General features: G+C 50.1%; 1 protein-coding gene across 1 annotated transcript in view; it reads left to right on the top strand.

The window, feature by feature from the left end:
- The window catches only part of Il31ra (interleukin 31 receptor A), a 31165-nt gene extending 13332 nt beyond the window's left edge, over positions 1 to 17833 (top strand). The window contains exons 6-14 of the mRNA XM_051183060.1: positions 544 to 623; positions 2852 to 3068; positions 7457 to 7642; positions 10106 to 10207; positions 11533 to 11679; positions 12994 to 13134; positions 14758 to 14851; positions 16193 to 16274; positions 17363 to 17833. Of these exons, the coding sequence (XP_051039017.1) occupies positions 544 to 623; positions 2852 to 3068; positions 7457 to 7642; positions 10106 to 10207; positions 11533 to 11679; positions 12994 to 13134; positions 14758 to 14851; positions 16193 to 16274; positions 17363 to 17833 (1520 nt within the window). The remainder of the gene's footprint in view (positions 1 to 543; positions 624 to 2851; positions 3069 to 7456; positions 7643 to 10105; positions 10208 to 11532; positions 11680 to 12993; positions 13135 to 14757; positions 14852 to 16192; positions 16275 to 17362) is intronic.
- Positions 17834 to 26470: the final 8637 nt, after the last annotated feature.

Below are 26470 nucleotides of genomic sequence, written 5' to 3'. Positions count from 1 at the left end.
CTGTATTACTTGGAGCTTGTATGATTGGGCAGTTCCTTGATTTCTCTATGAGGGTAGCACCGCCAAATCCCCACAGTGATGAGGCTATAGGCATTGCATTTGCTCATGCAGGGAAGACTCTTCGTGCAGCGGTGCTTGCCGGGAGTTAGCTGCTCTCACTGTTGGTTATTAGCGTTTCTACTGGGGGGGTCTATCGAGGTGGAAAGGCTTCCGTAGTAACACACCCGGTGTCAAATCTCAGAGGACGCCAGACTGTGCGTTTCCTCCCAGCTTTAGCGGACCAGGTGTACCCAATGGAGTATATTTTACCTGCCCCCCCATTTACATTATCACAACAAGAGCAGATTTATTTTGAAATGTGGTCAACTCCAGTTCTTCAGCAAAATGAAGACCTTGTTGGGCATTACAAGGCTGACTCCCTCCTCTCTGCCTTATTTGTCCCCTCAAGCGTCTCCTCGCCCAGGGCCTCGCCCAGGGGCCCAGTGGAGATCTGCTGCTGCAGCCCTATCCCCGTGGTTACCAGCTTCCTCTTGCTCTTTCCAGTTCCTCATAGCCCGGATCTGTGGAGAGTCCTGGGGCCGGCAGACGTGAACGGAGTAAGGAAGGTGCTGTTGCTGTGGAAGGTGAGTCACACTGAACCCCTGCTTAAAAACCTCTGAAGGTGGCGCACTCGGGAGGCAGAGGCAGGCAGGTCTCTGTGGGTTCAAGGCCAGCCCGGTCTACAAAGCGAGTTCAGGACAGGCAGGGCTACACAGAGAAACCTTGTCTCCGAAAACTGGTGGAAAAAACAAAACAGAAAACCTTTGGTCTCTTCCCCTTAAAACACCGTGGTTCTCGATGATTTGCCCCCAACATCCCCTTCCTTGTGTGGCCGCAGAGCTCACAGCTGTGCAGGTCAGAAACTCCCCAGAGTTTCCCTGTAGATGGCCCCAGGACACTTCACAGACACAGGCTGCTCTCTTTGATCTGAATCACTAATATTTGGGGCAGTTACAGGGCGCATCTACAGGATGCTACCCTGGCTGCCGTGCCCGAGACTACAGTGTAAGATTTTTGCAGTCTCATCCTTATACCAAGAAGAACACTGACTGGTCATCTGATATGACCAACACATTTGATATGTGTGTGCCTTTAAGTACTCGTGTGCTGTGCAAAGTTAGAAGAATGGTAACATGATCCTTTCTAAGGTGAAAATCTGGACCAGAGGGGTAAAGAAGATGGTAGGTGATACAGGGAAGAGAGGGAAGGATGAACTAATAAGAGAAGAAGAGGGGAAGGAACAGAAAGCGAGAGCGGAAAGGTAAACAGGAAAGGAAGGGGCAGTTAGAAGAAACGCTACAGGAAACAGAAAAGAAAAATGGGAGGTTGAAGGGTCCGAGAAAAGTTGCGGCTCTAGTGCGTCTCCAGGGCTACCAGGGAGGAAGTCATCTATTTGCTAGAGTTTGGCAACTTAAATCTTTTTAAATGGAGACATCACCCTGGCTTGGTGAGTGACACCAGAAACCAATAATCGCAAGGTTGGTGCTGCTTTGGTCCATCTCCTTGGGACATCCAGAGGCATGGGCACAGGAGCGCACATCCGGGGATGCTTGGAAATCTTTGACACTAATCCAGATGCAGCGAGAGATGGTTTTGCACATCTTGGGGGAGGAAAGTGAACAACGATGTATACCCTTGCAAGGCTTTAGCTATACTGTGGTAGGTAGGAGTCAAGAGGCCAGCCCGGGAAGTAAGTAGCCAGACGTTCCTGCCTGCCTCCTCCTCCCTCTTGCTGGAGGACTGGTCTCTATGTCTATGCCTCAGTAGGAGAGGGTTTTCTAAGAATTCAATTTATTTAGCAGAGGCTGGTAGTTATAAAGGTTGATTTTTATGACTGTCTTGAAAAATCACTGACTTGTACACATAGTGAAGATGATGGGCTCTGTGGTGGGGTGTTTGGTTAGCACTGGTAAGGTTGTGGGCATGATTCCCAGCACTGAAAATGAGCAGACAAATAAAACTCACAAAGTTTATAAAACATGAGGCCCATAACAGCAAAGATAAGGCATTGTCTGGAGAGACAGGGGACCCTTGCCGTTAGAATTTCTAGCTGGCCTTTTATTGTTGTGATCAATGGAAGGGAAATTCCTGGACGGTGATGATGCTGGGTCAAAGTGGATTGAAACACTAGCTGACCGCACATCCAATTATTCTGCTCCATGATGTTTGTGACAAGTACCAAAAGACTTGCAGTCCCCATAATTCCCAGAAAATATCCCATATGCTTACTCACAGGAAAACATCTGGTCTGGTCAGTGGGTCTAAGTTCAAGACTAGAAATAAGATTCTGAGTCAGAGTCTCTGGGCTTGCATGTTGGCCTCTCTGCTAAGGGGACTGGCAGGGAAGTCCTGAATATTTTGGTCCTTCTAGCTGGATGTTTGGTCTAGGACAGCTGTCTTCCCTCTGTAGAAGGGTAACTATGGAAGTAAAAGATAAAGGCACAGCTACCCAACCATCCTTGATAACTTCTGGACTTTTGGCCCGGAACTGAATGCCTTCACTTTTTAGCGTTTATACCTTTGCCTATGCATGGTAGAATGAAGGACAGAGAAGAAAGTACACAGCTTGCTAGTACCAGTTTGGATCCATGAAACTGAACTCTTGTTAAGAGTTGATACCAAGGGACCATTTGGTAAATATCTCTCCTGGCGCTTGGAAGGCAGGCATCACCACACAACAGAAGTTATTTGTGTTGGACCTGAACATAGCTTAGTGTCTGATGGCTAATGTGACATTGCTCCATTTATCACAGTCTCTGTCCCTTTTTCTCCTTCTGGTATTGGCATTTACCTTTGTTTTCTTTGGATACAGAAGGCAAAAGGAGCCCCAGTCTTGGAGAGAACACTTGGCTACAACATACAGTACTTTCCAGAAAACAGCACCAACCTTACAGAGATAAACAATGTCACTAAGCAGCAATATGAGCTGCTTCTGACAGGCCAGACACACTGTGTGTCTGTGACTTCTTTTAATTCTCTTGGGAAGTCCCGAGAGGCGGTCCTGAGGATCCCAGCTGTTCATGAGGAGAGTAAGTACCTCTCCCTCGGGTGTCTAGTCCCATCTGGTTGAAGAAGGAGCAGTCAGTGCCCTCGGGTAGTTGTTCCTCTTGAATCAAATTGAGGGGTCGGGGCAACAAGGGCTCTGTAGGTTGCCGTGGGGAGACAGAACCTGCTGGTAACTAACAAGCCCATCCTTCCATCCTGAAATACAGTTGCCTTGGAGTAAAGCCTGTGCTGGGAATTTAAAGGCTGGCCCTGCTCTTAGTGACTCTGGCCCACAGGGAAGGGCTCTGGGCAGGGCCGTACACAGCAGTCATATCTGAGTCCTCAGCGCCTGCATCCTCTCCTGAACTCTTCTGCCGGGCTCTGTGCTTACTCTCCTCTCTGCTCTCCTTCTCTTTCCCATTTGATGGCCCAGCTAACACCGCTTGTATGTGTGCACGGACTTGCCCGTAAGTTGCTAGGTAAATTCTCTTGAGACAAGGTCTCACTCGGTAGCTGGCCTCTAACTTACGGGCCACTCGGCTTCAGCCTCGTGAGTGATGGTGTTGCTGACACCAGCCACCACGCCTGGCATCTACACTTTAGGTTTAGGAGTTCTGAATGTTTTACCAAACCCAGGCAAAGTGGCAAAGCCTGATTTTCTATGTTTTGGAATAAAAAGCCTTGTTGGATTGTGTGTGAGGGAGTGATCCCTGGGTCGAATGTGAGTATAGATTCGTGCATGCCTGTGTATGTGTGTTGTGTGTGAGCGTACACACGTGTGAGCACACACCACTGTGGAGACCAGAGGTTGATACTTTCCTCTATTGCTCACCACACTATTTTTGGGACAGGGTCTCTCGCTGACTAAATTGCTGGCAGGAAACTCTGGGGCCTCCTGTCTTCCTCTCATGCTCTGATTGCAGACACGCTCTGCCACACCTGGCTTTTACATGGGTGCGGGGACCCAGACCCAGGCCCTCACACATGTGTAGCAAGCAACCCACCGAGCCTCCTCACTTTGGGATTTGTATTTCAAACTTGCTATCTGCACCTGGAGCTGCTCATCCTCAGGGTTCTACTTCCTCCGTCAAACTTATTACACTCCCTCCCTCCCTCCCTTTCCCCCTCCCTCCTCCCTTCCTCCATTCCTCCCTCCTTTCCTCTATCCATCCATCCATCCATCCCTCCCGCCAACATTTTCTTCTTGAAGAGGATGCACACCTGATGAGGGCAGTAATTTTTAAATATTTTTATTAATTCTTGAGCATGTCATATGATGCATTTGACACCTCCATCTCCTTTTCCTACCTCCTCCTAGATCCGCCCTCTCCCCCCATCCTCCTTAGCCCCCCCATAGAGTTTTCTTCTTCTCTGTCGTCCCCCCTCCCACGCCAATCTAGCTTGTGTTGTCCAGCTACGCTTGAGAGTGGGCCCAGAGGGCAGGGTTTTGTTTGTTCATTTGCCAGATTTTGTTTGTCAGATTTCTGGCCAAATAACATAGCAGCTGGCACAGATATCTAAGAATTGTTCTCGCTAATTCATACCTGTTTGCTTAGCCCAGCCTGGTTCCGGCGTTTGTACAAGACGCTCTAGACTTTTCTGCCCATCCTTCCCCCTTCTCTTAACCCTGACACACTTCCTCCTCCTTTCAGTATTGAGTCAGTGTTTAAGAGTATTGAGCCAGGGTCTCTCTGGGTCACCCTGGCTGTCCTAGAACTCCCTCTGTAGAACAGGCTGCCCTCGAACTCAGAGATCCAGCAGCCTCTGCCTGCTGAGTGCTGGAATTAAAGGTGCTCACCACCCACCTTGCCCGACTGGTCCTTTGCACCCTTGTTCCAGTGTCTAGGAGTCCAGTGATGTTTCCAACAAATGATGTGCAGTTGGAGCATGCACTCTTCGTTAAATGGGAGTGCTGCCTAAGTAATTAACCTCAGTTCCCACCATGGCTGCCTAACGGGATGCCATAGAGAGCAGGGGGTGGAGGTGTGGTCTGTGGAGTCTAGCAGCCCTGGGTTCAAATCTTTGCTCTTCCACAAGGACCCTGCGCTTGGGCAAGCTGTTTCCGCTCTTTGAGATGGGTGTAAACTGGACGCGCCTCTCACAATGAGTGAGGAACAAATGGGGTCCTCCTCTCTGCAAATGTCGTCCAGGCTGGCCGTTACCATCTTTGTTTGCGTGGAGACAGGGTCTCATGTAACTGGGCTGTCCTCAGACTCACACGGGAGAGGGTGGCCTTCAGTTTCTGACTCCTGTGTTCCTTCTTTCCAAGTGTTCTACCAAACCAGGGTGACGCTGTGCCGCGGACTGGATCCGGGCTTAAACCCTCTACCAGTGAATTGAGTTACATCTCTGCTCCTGTTACCACTGTTGTCTGCGAGTGTCTGTTTGTCTCTGTCTCCTTTTCTCCCTCTCCAGTCCTGGGGACTAATGGCAGGACACTGTGGGTGCTATTCAGCAAATCTCTCTATTGGGTAGAGCCCTAGCCCACTATCATCGTTCTCAGTAGAGTTCTGATGAACTACATTCCTACTAGATATGGATTGTCAACTTAAAAAATGCATGTTAAAGTTACGCTAAATTCACCTGGTATTTTAAAAACCATATTGAAACTATTGCCTGTAATGGTCCCAGACTAAGTTTGAAGTGTTGCCATGTGCGTCTTCACGTGTGCTCTGGGCCGTCTTTGTCTGACAGTTGTGTAGTAGGTGATGGTGAACTGTGTGTCCTGTGAGCACTAAAACACTTACTGTCCAGCTCTGACCGAGGAAGTTTGCAGAACGTTGTAGTAGACGGCTAGGAAAGCTTAAATCATCCCTTGACTGCCAGTGACCACTGCGACAGCAATATTTGGCGCAGTGCACAAGTGTGTTAATGTAGATACCGGAAAAGATACTGTCCATCATGCCTGTAGCTGTAAGAATTTATCACGGAGAACTAAGACTACACATTTTTGTTTAACAAAACAAAATGAGCTCTGAGAAAGTTAAGGAATAACAATCTAATGCTTATGTATTATTGGATTAATATGGTCATCACGTGACATGCGTTAAGCTATGTCAGGCACTGTGATAAGACAGTGTAGGCTATCTCAGCCATGAAATGACCATGATGCACTTGCTGTTAGATCTATCTTCTACATGATGAAAAGCTCCAGGGAGCCTTTGTAATCCGTGCAAGATTTTTCCAGTGCGATTCTAGATGGTATATACGAACTAAACTGTTGAAATTAGTGTTCATGAGGCGATTTTGGGATTCTGGTCACAGATGCTGGGAGCCAGGATGGTTATTAGCCTCTGTGAGGGTTGGCAGAGATAACCCTTCAGGGTCCCCTACTTGAATTTTATGTGTCTGCCGTCCCAGGAAGGAGTGGTCTGGTATAGGGTGTGGCAAAGCAAAGCCACCTGTGGTGAGTTGGCAGAGGAACAGCATCAGGCATCAGGACAGCATCAGGGAGAGTTGAGGATGACTCTGAGTGTGGTATTTGCTAGATCTGGGGTGGCTGTCTCCACATCTGTCGTGAGACATCAGCGATGCTCGAGGTCCACCCTCTTCCCTGCTTCCAGGGATGATTTATTCTCCTCTTACTCTTGAGTGATGTCGGGGGCAGGTGATGGAGGAGCAGAGGAAGCTGACGATTAGTCTTTATTGCGTAGGACGACTTAGAAACTCGTCTCTCAGCACCCCTAATGAGCCAGACCTCCCCTCTTGCATGGCTGACTCACAGTTTCTGAACTCCTTTCCAGCCTCCCCATGTGTCCTCCTCAGCCTCATGCCCGGCACCTTAAGCTGGCTCTCCGGCTCTTTCTGAGCTCCAGGAGTGGTGAGCAGGAAGAGTGTGAGGTTTGGAAGCCAAACTCATTCATCTTCAGGGCGGGACGCCTTGCCAAATCACTTGTTAAGAAAGTGCTTCCGGGAGACCAGAGGAAGAAGGACAGGCCAGTTATGCCCAGGGACTACCTTACTATACTACCGCCAACTGGGCGGCTTAAAACGACAGGGACAAGTTGTCCTGTGCCTCTTGAGGCTGGGGATATAAAAGGCAAGTTGTGGACTGGACCATGCTTCCCCAGAGCCCCTAGAGGAGGACCCTTCTTTACCTTTCCTGCTTCGTATGGCCCTAGGCTCTGGCTTGGGGCAGCTCCAATTTCCCATCCTCCCTCCCTCTTTCCCTCCCTCCCTCCCTCCCTCCCTCCCTCTTTCCCTCCCTCCCTCTCTCCCTCCCTCCCTCCCTCTCTCCCTCCCTCCTTCCCTCTCTCCCTTCCTCCTTCCCTCCCTCTCTCCCTCCCTCCCTCTCTCCCTCCCTCCCTCCCTCCCTCCCTCCCTCTCTTTTGTATGTGTTTCTGTGTCACGTGGCCTGGCCGCAGTGGCTGACCGACGTTGCTGCATTGGGCTGAGGGTGGCAGCTGTGCTCAGTCCTTTCCCGTCTCTCCAGCCGTCCAGTGCATCAAAGGCGTGCAGGCCCGCCTTGCCGAGCCCCTGCTGGTGCTGCAGTGGGTCAGCTCCGTCCCAGAGGTGGACACTTGGATGGTGGAGTGGATCCCTGAAACCGCAGAGTCCGCGTTCGCCGCCCTGTCCTGGGAATCCGTGTCTCAGGCCACAACCTGGAGCATCGAGCAAGGTAGCTGGCAGCAGGCTTCGTTTCAGTCAGCGTCAATTCTCCTCAAAGGCTGCAAATAGGAGGGCGGCCCTGGGGAAGCTGCGTTATTGCCCTGGTTCTCACCCTTCCCAGGCGAAGCTGGCACAGAAGCAAACACAGGCTTACCCACACCTGTGCATGGAGACGCAGGCAATAATGGCGCTCACGGGCCACCCTGCCAGTGCTAATCACAGTGCACGTAGCAAAGGAAGGCTTTTACAAGGAAGTCTTAATTGAGTCAGACAATTTCATGTGAGCGTTCAAAACATTTTACCCACTCTATCCTGACTCCTCCCCCTGACCGACTCCTCCCCTGACTGGCTCCTCCCCCTGACTGACTCCTCCCCCGACTCCTCCCCCTTACTGACTCCTCCCCCTGACCGACTCCTCCCCTGACTGGCTCCTCCCCTGACTGACTCCTCCCCCTGACCGACTCCTCCCCTGACTCCTCCCCTGACCGACTCCTCCCCCTGACTGACTCCTCCCCCTGACTCCTCCCCTGACCGACTCCTCCCCTGGCTGGCTCCTCCCCTGACTGACTCCTCCCCTGGCTGGCTCCTCCCCCTGGCTGACTCCTCCCCCTGGCTGACTCCTCCCCCGACTCCTCCCCCTGACTGACTCCTTCCCTGACTGGCTCCTCCCCTGACTGACTCCTCCCCTGGCTGGCTCCTCCCCTGACTGACTCCTCCCCTGGCTGGCTCCTCCCCTGACTGACTCCTCCCCTGGCTGACTCCTCCCCTGACTGACTCCTCCCCTGGCTGACTCCTCCCCTGGCTGGCTCCTCCCCTGGCTGGCTCCTCCCCTGGCTGACTCCTCCCCTGACTGACTCCTCCCCTGGCTGACTCCTCCCCTGGCTGGCTCCTCCCCTGACTGACTCCTCCCCTGGCTGACTCCTCCCCTGGCTGGCTCCTCCCCTGACTGACTCCTCCCCCTGGCTGGCTCCTCCCCTGGCTGGCTCCTCCCCTGGCTGGCTCCTCCCCTGGCTGGCTCCTCCCCTGGCTGGCTCCTCCCCTGGCTGGCTCCTCCCCTGACTGACTCCTCCCCTGCCTGGCTCCTCCCCTGACTGACTCCTCCCCTGACCGACTCCTCCCCTGACTCCTCCCCCTGACTGACTCCTCCCCTGACTGACTCCTCCCCTGGCGGGCTCCTCCCCTGGCTGGCTCCTCCCCTGGCTGGCTCCTCCCCTGGCTGGCTCCTCCCCTGGCTGGCTCCTCCCCTGACTGACTCCTCCCCTGACTGACTCCTCCCCCTGGCTGACTCCTCCCCCTGACCGACTCCTCCCCTGGCGGGCTCCTCCCCTGGCTGGCTCCTCCCCTGGCTGGCTCCTCCCCTGGCTGACTCCTCCCCCTGGCTGGCTCCTCCCCTGACTGGCTCCTCCCCTGACTGACTCCTCCCCTGACTGACTCCTCCCCCTGACCGACTCCTCCCCTGGCTGGCTCCTCCCCTGGCTGGCTCCTCCCCTGGCTGGCTCCTCCCCTGGCTGGCTCCTCCCCTGGCTGGCTCCTCCCCTGGCTGGCTCCTCCCCTGGCTGGCTCCTCCCCTGGCCGGCTCCTCCCCTGGCTGGCCCCTCCCCTGGCTGGCTCCTCCCCTGGCTGGCTCCTCCCCTGGCTGGCCCCTCCCCTGACTCCTCCCCCTGACTGACTCCTCCCCTGGCTGGCTCCTCCCCTTCAGGTCTGTGGCCGTCACTGGGCGGTGCCTGGCCTCCTGGGGGGTGGGGACACGCCCTTAGAGGCAGCTAACTCTCCCTGGGCTGTCAGCCATCAAGGCTGGGGCTGGGTCTCGTGGGCTCCTCCCCACTTCACAGCGGCTGTGAGGCCATGAGTTGTCACTTACCTGAGGAGAGCCCCTTTATCCTCGGGTAACACCAGACTCAGGGAACCATTTGTCCTACCTCAGAACTCCATCTGATTTAAGAGTTAGGCCCTTCCTCAGGGACTGACAGACTAAGTCAGATTTTATTTCAAGAAAGCCCAGTCCCCGTGTGATATATGAGTCAAGCTCTCTCCAGTCCAGCTGTTTCCCAGGACTTAATGGAATCCACAGTAAGAAATCTGCTAGCCAGGCACGGCGGTTTGTAGCCTGTGCTGTATCATGAGACTTTGTCTCCAAAAACAAACAAAAAGTCTATGGCGGGACACAGGCAGGCAGAGGACCTAGAATTCAGTATTTGCGGGTGTGCTTCGTCAGGGCTAAATTTTATTCAGCACATGTGATGAAGTCAGCCATGGAGGAGTGATGACCGGCTTTTCCCCTGTTCATGACGGAGCTGTGATTTTACTAGGATTGCCCTCCATTTAGTCAGTTTGGAACGTTTTACAGCAGGAGCAGATGGTAGTGGCCATCTCACCTAGAAAACGGACTGTCCTTCATTTTGTTCATTCTGCTGTCCTGTGTACTTACGCAAGTCTTGTTCTCTCTCTCCACCCCACCCCCTCTCGCCTCAAGATAAATTAAAGCCTCTCGTGTGCTACAACATATCAGTGTATCCAGTGTTGGGGCAGCAAGTAGGCCAGCCATACACAGTCCAAGCTTATGCCAAAGAAGGAGGTACGTGTGGATGGCCTTGCAGGGCGCACATTCTACAAATTCATATGCCGGGTTGTCGTGAGGTCCATTTCTACAACACCTTAATCTTCACCTTTACAAACGGGACACCGGGCTTCACGGAGGTGAAACGATTCCTCCAAGGACACCACAAAGCAGCAACTAGAGCTGTAACCAAAGTTAACACTAACTAAGATCGGTCCAGGGAGCCTACCCAGTCCATCATACCCATGTTAAAAACGCTTCTCTGAGTGTGTACATGTGTGTGCATGCCAAGTGTGTCTTGGTGCACATGTATGGAGGTCATATGTCAGCCTCGCTTCTCAGCCCCAGGGGCCATCCACCTGGTTTACTTTTTAAGGGGGTCGCTCTGGGACCTGGGGCTTGCCTATTAGTCCAGGCTGGCCATCCCACCTCTCAGCTCTGATATAAGCATGGGTCACCATGGCGGCTTTGTAGGTGAACCTCATGCTGGCACGCAAAGGCTTTTCCACCTGGGCTATCTTTCTGCCTGCCAAATGATGCTTATGAAACAATGAGCATGGACTCATGACACATTACTCAGACTTTATTTCATCCTTTTGAACGTTAATACCTTCTAGATTCAACACTGGAAACTATCTCCTGCTGTGCAAAGTTGGACCAGGGAGGTTAGTCTTCAGCTGATCCTAGCTATGCTTTACAGATAGGAATGAGAGCTGGATGTTAATTAGCTATAATAAAAATACCTATAAAAAAAAGTACATTTTGGGGGAACTCTGAAATTCCTTGTTATATAAGATGCCTGATGGGGGATGTCATTCTGTAAATGTGTTTCTCATATTGGTTAATGAATAATGCACTGATGGCCATTAGAAAAGCAAGATAGGCGGGACTAGGAGACAAGGAGGAGACAGGAAGTGGGAGGGAGGAGATCCGTCATGGAGGACAGAGAGTAGAACGCCAGCCCCTCTCTCTGGTAAGATGAGACCATGTGGAAATACTTAGATTAATAGATATGGGCTAATAATTAAGACAGAGCTAGCCGATAAGAAACTAGTAACTAGCCGACAGAATGATATCTAATACAGCATCTCTGTGTATTATTTGGGGCTGGCACAGCTGTGGGTCCAGACAGACTGGCAGGAAAAACCACTTGTAACAGATGCCTGACTGAAAACAAACAAGAAGGAATGAATGAACAAACAAGCAATCTCTACAATTCCCTCCCCACCCCATTCAACCACCTGATCCTACCCCCAGCATTGTGGGTCTTGCTTGAACAATGGGGCAAGGGTGGATCTTCAGGGCGTGATCAGCCTGGTTTTCTATGTCCCTGTCCTCTGAAGCTCCTTCAAGAGGTCCTAAGACCAGGGTGGAGAACATCGGACTGAAGACAGCCACAATCATATGGCAAGAGATTCCCAAGAGCAGTAGAAATGGATTCATCAACAATTACACCGTATTTTACCAAGCTGAAGGTGGAAAAGAATTCTGTAAGTGTGCGCAAGTCAAGCAAACTCCCCCTCAGATGATGTGACTAGCCCGGACACAGGGGTGGCTTCCAGGGCTGTGACCTGTGTAGCCTTCACAAATACTTAGCCTCTTTGTACCTCTCTGAAAGTGTAGTCAAGAACACCACCTCATGAGCTGGAGAAGTCTAAGGACGAATGTAGGCAAGTCCTGGAGGGGAGACACTGATGTGATTTCTCCCGCTCCATCAAGGAATGGTTTGACCCAGCCCCTCAGACTTTGATGAGCATTATTTCTGGTGGGATCTGCCCAGCTTAGAGTGGCTTCATATGCAGGGACAGACCTTGTCGGGTGTGTACCTGCCTTGCTGCAGAGCTCTTTAAGCATGAGTTCTGCCCACTGCCCTGGGCACTTTATTCTTGAGTCCATAGTATCTCCTGACACCGTAAGTGCTGGGCTATGCTTGGATTCCCATTTAGGCTAAATTTGATTTTTGTCGTGGCAGAGCATACATAATGCAACATTTAGCACTGAACATTTTAAGGTCTTAACGTTTACAATATGGTGTAGCCATCACCTTCCTCAATTTCCTCTCTATCAGTAGCTCCTTATTTCCCTCCTCCCACAGCCTCTGGCAACCACCGGACTGTATCCGTCAATTGCCTTTTTGGTTTATTTCAAAGAAGAGTTGGGGCTGAGGGGACAGCTCAGACGCTACTCACGCGCTAAGCACTTATTTAGTATGCAGGAGGTTTCAAGTTCACTGCAAATGAAACAAATAAATCTGACAGCATGTGGGTCCCAGGTATCTCATTTAGAAAAGTGTTTCCCCCTAGCTCTCAAGGTTTGGAGCAACCCTCTGTGTAGCTGTTGTCTGCTTGTCTATCGTCCTCAGGGAAATGGTCTCCTAACTTCTTCACCCATTGTAACATTGGGTTGTCTTTGTGGTTTTGAGTTATAAGCTCCCTATCAAATTTATGTTACAAATATTTTGTTTAATTTTGTAGTCATTTAAGTCTCATACCGTCTTTTGATGAGCAAAAGCTCTTTAATTTTAATAAAGTTCAGTTTAATATTGTCTTATAAAGTTGCTCGTGTTTTGGGTATCCTATTCTGAAAACAGTTCGAAGCTGTGATTTATTTATTATTTTGGCTTTTGAAGAGCTCTACAGATTTAGCTCTTCTGTGTGGGTCTTTGGTCCATCTTGGTGGACTTGTGTTGAGCAGAAGTTGAGAGAGGGCCGGGTAGAACTGCGGGCCAGGGCTAGGAGGGTCGGCACCGATGCACATTTTCAGTTTGGCTCGCTGCACTGTTCAGCTTCTATTTTTCCCTTCAGCCATGACAGTTAACTCCCATGTCCTGCGGTACGACCTGGGGTCCCTGACGCGAAGGACTTCCTATACTGTTTGGGTTGTGGCCAACAATGGAGCTGGGGGAGCCAGCGGGGGAACAGTAAACTTCAGGACCTCATCAATCAGTGAGTACTAGCCTCAGGCCTTGTGGTTTACTTTGGGTTGGAAATGTCATTTGTGTGACGCCTGTGCACACGCTCTGGCTCCATCCACCCCCCTGGAAGGTGAGCAGTAAGGGGTTGCAGAGGAGCAGGTACATTGAGAGCTGAGTTAGACAGGCTGGTCATTTTCTCCCCCTTCCTGATAGGCAACCTTTGGGGGAGCCTCAGTCACGGCTAGTTCCATGAGCGAGAGCGTCATGCTCACCAGCTAAACGTCAGGAGTTGTGCCGCGGGACCTTGGAAGGAAAAGCTGATTGATCAAAGGTCATTGACAAGGGGAAGAGACTTAATGCTACCGTCTGTGGGATGGTGAGCAGGAAGATTTATGTGTTCAACTTTACCAGTTTTCACATTGAAAACACAGAGAGCAAGAAGAATTTGCTAGATGTAACACATAATGTAGCTAGCATGCAGTAGTTTCATCTGGTTGTTGGCTAAGGAAGATATTTAACGGGGAAGCAGTGTGTATGGACCAGATGACAGAAAAAGAAGGGGAAGCCTGGTCTAGAGAGTGATTCCAGGGTAGCCGGTGCTACACAGAAGGACCCTGTCTCAAAACACTGGGAAAACAAAAAACAAGCGGCACTTGTTCTGCAATAACTAGCATAAGCCAAAAAGTTTCTTCTTGAAGCATCTCAAAATCCTCGTGTTATTTATGTGCCAAAAGGATGAAGGGAACTCGTGGCTCTGGAAGCTGTGAGCAGAGCATATGGCTGCTCTGTGGGCTGGCGGTGCTTCTTGGAATTCTCTTTGACATTGCTTTGAGAAACGTTTAAAACAATCATTTGGATTTCTCAGAGCGCTGCATACAAGTTAGGACAGGTCATGGAATTTTCCCTCAGGGTCAAATTGAAAGCAAGATCCTGTGTTGTTGGAACCCGGAATGTCTCTCCTTGGTCTGTGATTAGATTATAGAACGCTCTACTTCTGTTCTGGATCCTCTTCGAGCCACCTTTTTTTTTCTGAAAGATTATTATTATTAATGTGTGTGTATGTGTAGCTGAGTGAACTTATGTGAGCCACACACATGTAAGAGCCTGCAGGGTCCGAAGAGAGTTCTCATCGCCCGGAACTGGATTTACGGGGAATTGTGAGCAGCCTTGTAGGTGCTGAGAGCTAGACCTGGGTCCTCTGCAAGGACAGCCAGTGCCCCTAAGTCTCTCTCGGCCCTTTATAGCCCACTCAGCCACAGCAGCCACAGTTTGAATCTTACATTCCCTGGGGAAAGCCCACCAGTCACTACCTGCCCCTTACCTCATTTCCTTCACTTCCTGCCTCTGCCTCTCTAACTTGCTCTCTCTCCAAAACTGGTTCGTCTCTCTGGGGTACTTTTCCCTGTAATTGTACAGGGCAGCCTCTTTCCTGTGATCATATCTAGCCAGGTATGGTCTGCATGCCACCCTCAGCACTCAGGAGGCAGAGACAGGAAGATGTGACATCTAAGGCTAGATCAGCCCACACAGTGAGTTCAGGCTAGGTTGGGCTATACAGTGAGATCCCTTCTGAAAAATAGTGCAAAATTAAATGATTTGTCAATGACTTGGGGAACTATATTGACAGTAGTATTTTGTTCTCTTTGTTGCAAAGGTGTCTTGGAAATTATCCTCCTGACATCTCTGGTTGGAGGAGGCCTTCTTCTGCTTAGTGTCTTCACACTGACCTCTGGTCTCAAAAAGCCAAAGTGAGTTCATAATTGACAGTGGATGCCTTTAAAACGAGCAGCGAAAACCAGTGGAAGGCATTGTGGTGTCAGAGGGTACTCCTCCCTGGGGGTGGGGGTCATTCTTTCATTTGTTTGGTCCATCTTTGTGGAAAAAATTAAAGGGCACACCCTCAGATTCATCAGGACTCTGACAAAGACGAGGATGTATTTGTACAGATCGGGACACCAAGTCTAGAGTCCTCTGGGGCCAAGGAGTACCTTGCCTGTCTGCTGATCTGCCTACCACCTGAGGTTAGAGTGGACAGAGACCTGACCCCTGGAATTGGAGCTGGGTTCTCATCCAGTTAGCCAGCTTAGGCAGCCCTACACTGCCCCGTGAGCTTGCTCAGACCAGCAGCTGTGATTCATTTGTGACTAAGCTAATGTCACCTCGATTACCGACAGTATGGCGCAGCCAAGTCACAGCACACATTTTTGAACATCACGCTCTTAAGTGGTAATCTTTTATCTTGGCACATGTCAAAATCAGGTCCCGCCCCAAGGGCTTCTGAGTCAGAGTTCTGGAATAAAGTCTGGGAATCCGGATTTTGATTAGCTGGTGATGGGTGCTGAAGTTGGGAACATACTTTGGGAACCGCTATGAGGAGGTGTGAGTAGTTAGTAGTAGTTGTTATATTTGCCAAGGGTGACTATAATGCAGTTTCTAACATCAGGACCAGGGTGCAGATACAGGGGTGATGGAGAAAGGATGTAAGGATATAATTCCATGGGGGAAGCGTGCATCTCCTTCAGTGTTGTTCCACAGACAATGGCTCAGGTTTCCCGTCAGGCAAGAGTGTGGAAGCTCACTCTTATTGAATAGGGAGTTTCACAGTTGCCTTCTATCTTTTGTTTTCGATAGCTATGATAAGACACTCCATCAAGGCAACTTACACACTTTTAATTTAATCATTAAATTATTAATTATTAAATTAATTAAATTAAATTATTAATTAAATTATTAATTTAATTTATGGTTTCAGAAGGTTAGGGTCCATGATAGGTATAGTTGAGAGCATGAGGCTGGACTGGCTCCAGAGCAGCAGCTGAGCGCCCACATCCCCAGACACAGCCATATGAGACAGATGGGTGGGCTTCTGAAACATCGAGGCCTGGCCCTCAGTAGCACACTAGTCATCCCCACACAGTTCTGCCAACTGGGGTCCAGTATTGAACCATGTGAGCCTGGGGCGGGGCACTCTAATTCGAATAACCACATTCTTCTTGACTAGGGAGTCCAGCCTCACCCTTAGCTTAGCCACACACCACACAAGGACCGTGCCCCACGCTAACCTCATCTGAAATCTCATCTTTTAATAGCAGGTTGACTCGTCTGTGTTGTCCTGATGTTCCCAACCCCGCTGAAAGTAGTTTAGCCACGTGGACCAGAGATGATTTCAAGGTACCCACGGCTGGGTGGGATTTGTCCAGGAAACTCTGCAGGCTGGCTGGGGGAGGTGGATGGGAGTGGGCGGGCTTTCCTCGGGGTTCACAGGGAAAGAACCAAGTGTGAGAGACCCAGGGAAGAGAAGGGGGGGTGGACCGGTGGAATCGGCCCCCACTGTGAATTTCCACACACGCTCTGGACTAGAGAAAGGGCGTCGGCAGGGCCTGAGGTGTTCCCAACATCGGGCGGCCCTGGACGGACGCCACACAAGGGGGCTGTTTCACAGCTCTGCTATGCAGAGCCAGAGGACCTGGCTGTCAACTCTGGCCATTTGAAAAACAGCCAAGAGCACATTAATCTGGGGGCCAGAGTTACTGTGGGAAATGGCAACCCAAAGGCAGCTCCAACTGCGAGAGTTAGAGTCAGATACTGTTTCATTGGCAGCAGGGTTCCTGGCGTATTTTTCCAAGTAGAAATCCCCCTTTTAAGTACATTTTTAACCAGGAAACTTGAAAAGTGTCTAAGTTACGAATCTCCCCCTTAAGTATAAACCAGCCCAGTGAACTGTAGCTCTTAAGTTGTTATTAAACGTCCCTTTGCAGGTTTTTCTTGATTCAAGAATTTAAAATGTTAGTCTTTTTTTTTTTTTTTTTAAACTTAGAATTTATTTTTCCAGAGGCGTTTTTGTAATAATGAACTATTTTAGCTCTTTCCTTCATTTGTGTTATATATTGACCTCTTCGCTCTCCTGTTTATTGAGTTGGTGAATTGGACTTTGCATAGAGTGTGCAGGCCAGGCCTCTACAACATGCACTGATTCATTGCAAGGTGGCGCTGCCTTGATGGTTTTCCCCTAAGGGCTCTCATCTCACGTCCAGATTTATAATATGCTGTGGGAAGCCTTGAGCTGTCTAGGATGGCGGGCCCTGGGCTGCTACTTCTCAGGAAATGGAGCCCTGTTGCCAAGCTCCTGAGGAAGTGACTGGTGGGTCATCATCTGGACCAGTGAGGGATGAGGGGCTGTGTGGGGGCAGGGCTTCTGTGTCCAGAATCTAAGGATGCTCGGCTTGCATGACTCTGGGGTGTCCCCTTTCCTTTTGTAGGGGAGGTCAAGTCCGAAGGAATCTGGAAACTCTGGGAACACAGAAGACAGGGCCTTAAAACCGTGTTCTGTCCCCGCCGACCTCATTGACAAGTTGGTGGTAAACTTTGAGAATTTTCTGGAAGTTGTTTCCACAGAGGAAGCTAGAAAAGGTCAGGAGAGCATTTTGGGAGGAGAGGCGAATGAATACGTGACCTCTCCGTCTAGGCCTGACTGTCCCCAGGGGAAAAGTTTTAAGGAGCCCTCAGTTTTAACCGAGGTTGCTCCTGGAGATGCCCACAACCAGTGCTTGGGAATGACAGAAGAGATATACACAGAATTCAACGAGCAACCTCTCTCTTCCAGTCAGAGTCCCGAACCAGAGCCTCTCTGTGAGGAGCAAGCTCCGAATCCATATCTGAAAAACTCAGTGACAACCAGGGAGTTTCTTGTGCATGAGACTGTCCCAGAGCTCAGCAAGAGAGAAATCTAAGTGCCGCTGTGATGTGAGGCCCTCTGAGACTGAATGGATCCCTTCCCTAGCAAAGACAGGGAGACTTCCAGAAGCCGTCTTTGGCCCTTACCCCTCCCAGTTCATTTTGCTGCTAAACTAAACTTCCTGGAACTTGGTGACACAGATGTGAACTTGTGCTGGGAAGAAGGGAGTCCTTTACAGGGAAAAGCAGTTGTTTCCATTGGTACTTGTTCCTGTTGGGACCCTGGTCTCCACCTTTCCCCACCCTGTCCCTGGGCGGTTTCTCTTCTTGGTGCAGAAGCCAGGGAGTGGAGTGGATTTCTGAACGTTTGCGGGGCTCCTGGGCCCCTGCTCCCTCTCAAGAGTCATCAGCGCCCTTCCCGGGACTCTTCATCTCCAATTTCTATTGGTTTTCTATTTTGCCGCACTGGGGCTTAAACCCAGAGGGTCTTGTTTGTGCTAGGCAAGCGCTCTACCCATCCCATCCACCCCAAGTTTATTACACATTGACGGCTGGCACATCAAGAAATTTGAGAACCCTCCAGAAAGACCAGCATGGACTGTGGGCCAGATAGCAGGTCTGCCTGCTCTGTGAGCCATTTCCCAGCTCCTGCTGCTCCTCTCTCTCTGTGCTGTTCCTGGGAGCAGTGGGCACCCCACCCTGCAGCGACTTTTGTTTTGAGACATTGCCCCTCACACTGGCTCGAAGACCAGGAGTGCTTATAGAGTAGACGCTAAAGGTCTCTCCCAGCGCTCACAATCAGGGCCTGGGGCATGCAGTACACAGCAGCTCTACCCTGGGCATCCAGGGGGTTGCCTCCGTGGGTAGAGAAGGCCACCTGCCTTTCTGTCCTTACTGTCAAAGAAAAAGGATGCTGGGAGGACTCAGGGAAGTCATTAAGCGGCAAAGTCTGTAAGAAATGATGGAGCTCAGGATAAAGAGCTTCCCAGGACCCTGGGGACCATGCAACAGCTCCATCAATGCCGGCGATGGTCTTCATCTCCTTTCCATCAGGCTCTGAGGTATAGCAGACAGCTAGGTACCCTGTGGCCCAAGGCTCTCAGACTACATGTGCCCCCAGACCAGTCTTGGTGCTGTTTGTGTAGAGCTATAAGCTAATAGTGGTGTTTGGCATTTTTAAATGGCTGAATATTTATAACGTGAATTAGATAAGGTTAAATTTCCAGTGCTTACACATGAAGCTTACTGGAGGAGGGGCCTTGCCATACTTAATTTGCATATTGTCTGTGGCTCCTCCCCTCCCCACCCAAAAACACAACCTCAGTTAACTATGGCAGGGACTTAGGACTTCGGAGCCTGTGGTGTTTCCCAGCTGCCCCTTTGCTGAAGGTCTGTGGACATCTATTCCTGGGTAAGACTCAGATTGTTTTAACTCTGAATTAGCTGCTGAAGTAAAAAGAAAAAAAAAACAAAAAACCTAGGGACTGGGAGGAAGTTTAGCAGGGAAGAGTGACTGCTGAACAAGCATGAGGGCCCAAGTTCAAATCCCCAGCACCCACATAAAGAGCTGGCTGCCACCATGTGTGCCTGTGACCTCAGGGATTCAGGGGATGGAGATGGGAGGGTTCCTAGGGCATGCCAATCTCCAGCCTGGCTCCACATTCAGCGAAGAGACCCTGTCTCAAGGGCATAAGAGAGAGATAACACAGGACACCCGATACCCCTCTCAGACCTCTAGGCACACATGAGGATCACATACGTATGGTAGATGCAAACCCACAGACAAAATCAGGACACCTTTCTGGTTTTCTAGTTGAGCACCTGTCTCCTGGAGAAGGACACACACTCAGGGCCCACCCGCTCTTATCACTCGCTGCCTTTTCCCAACCCTGTGGAGGGTAGGCAGCCATTTGTCTGTGTACTGGTTCTTCTTGACCAGGGTGTTTGGCCTCCTACCTCCCACGCCAGACAGAGGAGCCATGCCAGGACACGCTTTGACTGCCGTGGCTGGGAGACGCCACTGGCATCTAGTGGGCTTCAGCCTGCAGTGCTGAGCTCCATCCTATGGTTCACAGCCAACCTCACCCTCGCGGCTGAGGGTTACTGGTCTCCAAATGGCAGCAGCGCCGAGGTTGACTACTTAGAGCAGCCACCCCAAACTTCCGTGTGCTTGCGTGCTGTGGCCTGTGAGACAGTCCTTGGTCAACAGGGCTAGGCTGAACATGGAGACATGAGAATATCTTTGTTCAAAGTGTCCTTTCTTACCTTTGCCCTGCCCACTTGGGGCTGTCTACAAAGTTGAATTTGCTAAGGTTTTATGATCACCTCTTTTTTTGAGTCAACCTCAGAAGGCTACAGCGAATTTCAGTGTTACAGAAGATGTCTGAGGGGTGGTTTGTCCTTCCCTTCCCCATACAGGGTCTCACTGCTGTGAGCTTGAGTTTGCTTTTGTTTTAGGCGCTGTTAATATATAATGCGGATCCATAATCAGTCCTGTGAGGTGTTGGTGTGGGGTCTGAGAGAATCGAGCCTAGAAGGGGATATGACGGGGTCAGTGGCAGATTTACAGGAGCACAGGCAGCTCCAGTCCATGGTGGGAGAGCCCAGTGGTCACAACTGCCCTCAGTATTGGGTTCTTCATGCGCAGTCCTGAGCAAGCGACCTGCCCTGAGAGGAAAAACTGAGCCATCAGGGGCTTCCAGGGCCCCTCAGAGAAGGAGATTGGATGCACAGGCTGTCAGTTTCACTCTTAGACATGGCATCTTCGTCTTTCTCAACTGCAGTCTGTTGTGGGTGGGGTAAGACAGGAGAGAACCTGTCCCGAGGCCTAAACTTGAGATGGAAATAAAAACGGAACCAGGAAGGCCACACAGTCCCGAACGGTTGCAGCAACGATGAACACCAGGCCTGCGTCCCTCAAGGCTGGCCATGTCCACTTCTCCACAGATTTGGTGTGTGTCTGGGTAATTAATGCAAGCGAAAGGCAGCTCTGTGGTGCAGAGTGAGGATGGAAACATACGGTTGCTGGCAGAGGAGGGTTCCAGGCTCTTGACTGTCAACACGTGTGTACTTCGACCATCCACATAATGAACCCACAGGGCCACCTTTAAAATTGTCTGCGATTCTTCATTCTTCAGTCTGTATGCCTGGCCAGGTGTGATGGTGCCGAGGAGAGGCAGAGGCAGGAGGATTGCTGCAAGTTTGAAGCCAGCATGGTCTACGCAGAAAGACGGCCATGATTCCAGAGGGCAGGGGCAGTACACCACGGATGGAGACCGAGGCTGTGGGAGTTAAGGGGTGGACCCCGGGTGAGCAGGACTCTCTAGGTCACCACACTCTTGGTTCCCATCTCCCACGGAATCTGTCAGCGCATCATTACTGTAGCACACCAGTATACATTTAACTAAGCAAACGTGCTTGTTCTAGAGTTGGATAGGTTGGAAGTCCAGCTTGGTCTCTCTGTGCCCACATTACAGCTGCGCCATGTTCTGGGGAAGCATGCTGGCCTTTCTAGCTCCTGGAATGTGTCCTCCTCCTGGGGCTGTGGCGTCGTCCTTCCTGTACCAAGTCATCGGGGATGTGTTCCTCTGCTTTCTCACGGCCATGTCTCCTCAGCCTGTTGGGCCTGCAGTCAGCTTGAGGCTTGGAATTCATCTCATTGCTAACACTTGACTGGAAAACCTACACCTAGAATTGGGTCGCTAACACTCCCTAACTCCCACCAGGCCACGACCCCCCGGTTAAACTTCTGTCCTTCTGTTTTGCAGAGATAGCCCTTCAGCCTTATTTGGGGCACAGAGCAAATGAATGGGCATCATCTGCTAGGCAGGCTCCAAGAGCAAAGGAGCGTGGGAGGGTGGGGCTGAGCACGTTCATCTCAAGTCAGAATCCCAGATGGCCCACAGGACACCAACTAATGAAACCTGCAGAGCCCCAGGGGGGCTGAAACTCAGAGTGGGCTAGTGATGGTGGTGTAGACAGTAATCCCCGCATACCACGTGGGAGACAGGGAAGAGAGTTTGAAGCCAAGTTAGAGTATGTAATGGACCCTGTCTCAAAACAACAAAAGCCAACCAACCAATGATTCATCTGTCCATTTGTTCATCCACCCTTCCATCTATCCAACCAGCCAACCAAACAACCACAGCTAGACATGTGGACATCTCTGGTTTCTGTGCTTCAAAACTGGCTTTAGAGGAAACACCTTGAAAGAGCAACCGACAGCTTGCTTAGACACTAGGCTTGCCTATTTCTCCATGCATCAGCATGTACTAAGGGGTCTATCTAGCCCCTCCCGACCTATGTTTACCCACCAGGCTGTGCTGCCCTCCAGAAAATAAATAGGAGTTCCAGGAAAAATGACAGACTTGCTAGTTTCTACACAAGCCTGGCAACAGCCTCCTCGCGGATGGAGTCAGCATCTCCAGGGAACATTTTTTATCCTTTAGTCAGAGGGGGGTGGGGTTGGGGGTATGCTCCACCCAAAGGCAACTGCTCTCAGACCTTCAATATTTCCTTCCCCTTTTCTAGAATAGAACCTCACCAGTCCTCCAAAAGCCCAAATTAAAACCAGAAACAGCAAAGACAACACAACCCAATACAAAAGTCTTCTATGCAAACTAGAGAACAAGGGATCCCTGCCTTATGAGTGTGCTCTGAACCCTCCCCTGAAGTCCTGGGCTGGGAAAGCTGAGGGAAGGGGCCCAGAACAGTCGCCTGAGCAGGGTGTGTGGTATCAGAGGCCCTTGCAGCATAGCAGTATGGCTGCTTAAGGTTCGCAGATGGGGCACTGTCCCCATAAAAAACGGATCAGTGTGTGAGAGGAACTTGATGTGTGGGAAGAAAGTCAGGCTTGCAGGGCCCAGCAGATTCCACGTGTGAGGGGAGGGAGGGAGAGTCGGTAGAGCCCCGGGGACATTTACACACTTTGGTCACTGCAATCCCAGGCCACACCATCATTAAATTATGGGCTCAATGACAAAGAGTTATCCGACTCATTTTCTGCCTGTAACGCTCTGTATAATGCAAGTAACACAGCCTTCCTCTGTAGCCGCCACCTCCACTCCCGTGGCCAACGACTTTCTCTCCTGTCATTGTGGTGCTCGTCGGAGTGGGCTCATCAGGCACAAGCTAGCTAGGGGGCTGGGAGCAGTTGCCACCTCACACCCAGCTAATGTAGGTATAAGTGTGTGGCTCTCTGGAATTAAGGAGAGGGGTCAGGATGAGAGGGGACAGAAGCCAGCTGCGCTGTGACGTCACACCTTCTCATATGCCTAGGACACTGGGGTTTTTGCACTGTAGTCACACACCCTGATGACTCCTCTGGTCTGTCCACACAACCAGTCGCTGTAGCAAGTTAGTAGCTGATGTCGGAACTGGTGTGGGCTGAGCCCCATGGGTGGTTCATGATCTTTACAAGGGTTGGTGGGTCCGGAGTGACTCAGGCCAGTGCCCAAAAAAGCACTTTGCAGCAATTCTCAACCTGTGGGTCAGGACCCTTTCACAGGAAAGATATCCTGCATATCTGATATTTATTTACATTACGATTCATAACAGAAGCAAAAGTATAGTTCTGAAGTAGCGAAGGCAACACTTTTATGGTTGCAGTGTGGGGCTCACCACAACACGAGGAACTTTATTAAAGGGTTAAAATACTAGAAAGGTTGAGAACCACTGTGCTAAAGCAACCAGGGGGGGAAGAAACAAGATGATACAGGACCCACCAGGGTCCTGTATGACAGGGTTTGTGCTAAGCTGGAGTTCCTAGGGCAAAAAAATGACAAACGTGATTTTGAGTTCCTGGAGGTCTTCCAGCTACAACTACACACTCCATCAAAGGGTAGAAGGGGTTCAGGAGATCTCATTGTGTTACACCCACTGTTTTGGAGGGAGGGAGCCCTCATAGGCTTGGAATGGTTCTAACAGCTTCTCTAGAGGATGGCCAAGGCTGCCTACAGGTGAAGACGACTGATGACCTCACCTGGCATGGCGGACTCGTTGGTCTCTTAGAAGGCATGTGGGCGTGGTGGACCTGGGGTCCAGTGTGTCCTGGCTCCTGGGACATCTACAACAGTGGGCATCTGTGAGCGGATGTGGAGATGGATCGGTATGAAGGACAGTCTGTCTCAAGTATGGGCAAGTGTGTTCACTTCTCACCTGAAAGAGGCAGTTTGAGGTACAGGTTGTCCTGTCCATTCTTCTTGGGGCCCTTGAATCAGCTAGGTGTGTGTAACCAATTGTCAGGCCTGAGGCATCAGCCCAGAACCTTTCTGACCCTGCCCCCCACCCCCATTCCCCGGCTTCCATTAGTAGTGGTTGCCAGTGGTCCTACCTGGCATGTTACTCCATCAGAAGTATGCCAGGCAAAATGTGCCTATAAATGTAATTGTGGCATGACTATTAGAGGTGCAACCAATTACTTCCAGATTCAATTTAAGGCCCGTGCTGCAAGAGGTACTACATTTGGTACTGTCAGCCTAGGCAAAGGACAGCAGGAGTATTCGGAAGCTCTGTCCTCTGAGCATGACATCGCTGTTGTTGCTGCAATCAGAGCACGACACACAGCTGCTGAGGGCAGGAAGCAGTGACTTTACTGCTGCCTATATGCAAGCTGCCACATCTCTGTCACTCCTCACTAGGCTGCTGTACATCAACGCATTCGCTCGTCCGACTGGACTTGGGTGGGATCGTTCCTTTGGTTTCTCACTGCCTTCTCTGTTTGGGGCGACTAGAAATAGACTCCCTAGGGGAACTCATGAGACCTGGAGTCATGTCGCAGAGTCAGCATCAGACGTACCTTCCTTCCTCGCAGCAGCATCAGGCAGCCTGCCACACTGTGTGACTGCGGTCCTTTGTAACGTGTTCTTACTGTGCAGCCAGTGAGCGTGGGGCCCAAGCTGAAGCTTTGCTTTGTTTCGTCTCCTTAGGGACGCGGGAGCACAAGGAAGCCACTCTCCCAGGATGGAAGTAGGAGAAGCCGTTGGGACAGCCTGCAGTGTCTGTCGTTCTCATTTGAGAGCACTGCAGGCTGCCCAGGGGTCTGTCCGAACAGCCCTTCTGCACCAGACTGGAGAGTGCACTGGATTCTGATTGGCTGCTGGCCTGTCCATCAGGATTTTGGATAATTTAGAGCTTGCTGATTAGTGAAAGTGGGTGGATCTGGCTTAGCATTTTTTAAAGGCGGGTCCTCTGAGAGCTGTCTTATGCCAGGGTTCTGCATCCTATCAAAAACTCTGAGTTAACTGGGCTTGGTGACACCCACCTTTAATCCCAGGAGGCCGAGGCAGGCAGATCTCTGTGAGTGTGAGGCCAGCTTGGTCTACAAAGTGAGTTCCAGGACAGCCAGGGTTCTGTAGAGAGAACCTGTCTCAAAACAAATAAACAAACAAACCAAAAACAAAAAACCAAAAACAAACAAAAAACAAACTTAACTCACTTCATATTGTAAGACCCTCAGAATGAGGAGTGTCCCAGTGTCGGTCGGTACCCCCAAGAACTCAATGTCCAGTCCAGTTGATGCCACACACAAAAGGCTTTAATGAACAGGAAACGTTTGGGCAAACGGGCTGCTCCAGCAAGCAGGCTAAGAGAGAAACGTCATTCTCCAGGAACAGGCCTTTTTAAAGGTAAATCCCACAAGTTTAGGGAGGGGGGTGTGACCCTCTGTCCTTTGAGTACCAACCCTTTGAGGCCAGATGGTCTCGCTGTTAGGGTCAGCAGACCTTAGGGCCTCGGGGTGTGTTAATTAATCTTGTCTGGGCAAACTGGAGTTGCAGCTGTCTCTCTGTTTCTTAAGGACCCTATTCACCACCTGCTGACTCACGGAAAGGAGGGGCAGTGTGAATTCTTGGTATCCTGGTATCTCAGGGCCAGAGGTTAGCAAATTCCACCCAGCATTCCAATTATTTTGGGCTTCATTTCATTTCTTTGCTAGTTTAAGTCTTTCATTATTAACTATATGTCTTTTGACTACAACTTTTAAAAAAAAAGTCAATGAACAAAATGTGTTAGTAAAAAAAGCAATTAGGATCTTTTCATAAAATTACGGAGACCCATTTTAACTTTTCTTTATGAGCTCTGGTTTTTAATGTAAGTAAAATTCATCTAAAGTGACAGTGATGATTCTACCGCTTAAACTATTTGTAAGAAATTATTCCAACTTGTAATATTCTCAGATCTTTAGTGTGTTGAAGAAAAATGTATTATATCTTCCAATGTCATAACAAGAGCCATCCAAGTTCTAATCAAGAAAGAAAGAAATCATTTTTTAAAGGTTTTAATGTGTTGTTTTTGAAAGTATTGGGTGGGTCTCTAACTAGGAAGGGTTGGAAGTATTTATGACTTCTTAGGAATCACTCACTTGTTCAGGAATTTTTGGAGACAGCTCATGCTGCTAAACTCACCATGAATTTGCTACCTTCTGCTGTTTGTGTTGTACTTCCTGTGATTACAGGTGTATGCCACTCAGGACTCGAAGGTGTCAATTAACAAAACAACCATCAATTGTAGTCATATTTGCAAATGTTTTATAAATGAGTAACATTTTTTTATAAATTCCAAGAGAAAGATGCTGACATGTTTTATTACACATTTAATGAGACAGTCTTTTATTTCAATTTCATAATCTTTCTCTTGGCTTGCTGACAAGAGCTCTTTTATTTAGGTTAAATATATCTTTTTGTAGGTCCTAAAGA

The sequence above is a fragment of the Phodopus roborovskii genome, unplaced genomic scaffold (assembly GCF_943737965.1).
Source record: "Phodopus roborovskii unplaced genomic scaffold, PHOROB, whole genome shotgun sequence".
NCBI classification, from domain to species: Eukaryota; Metazoa; Chordata; class Mammalia; order Rodentia; family Cricetidae; genus Phodopus; species Phodopus roborovskii.
The sequence above is the reverse complement of the archived record's forward strand: the minus strand, read 5'-3'. Positions and strand labels throughout refer to the sequence as shown.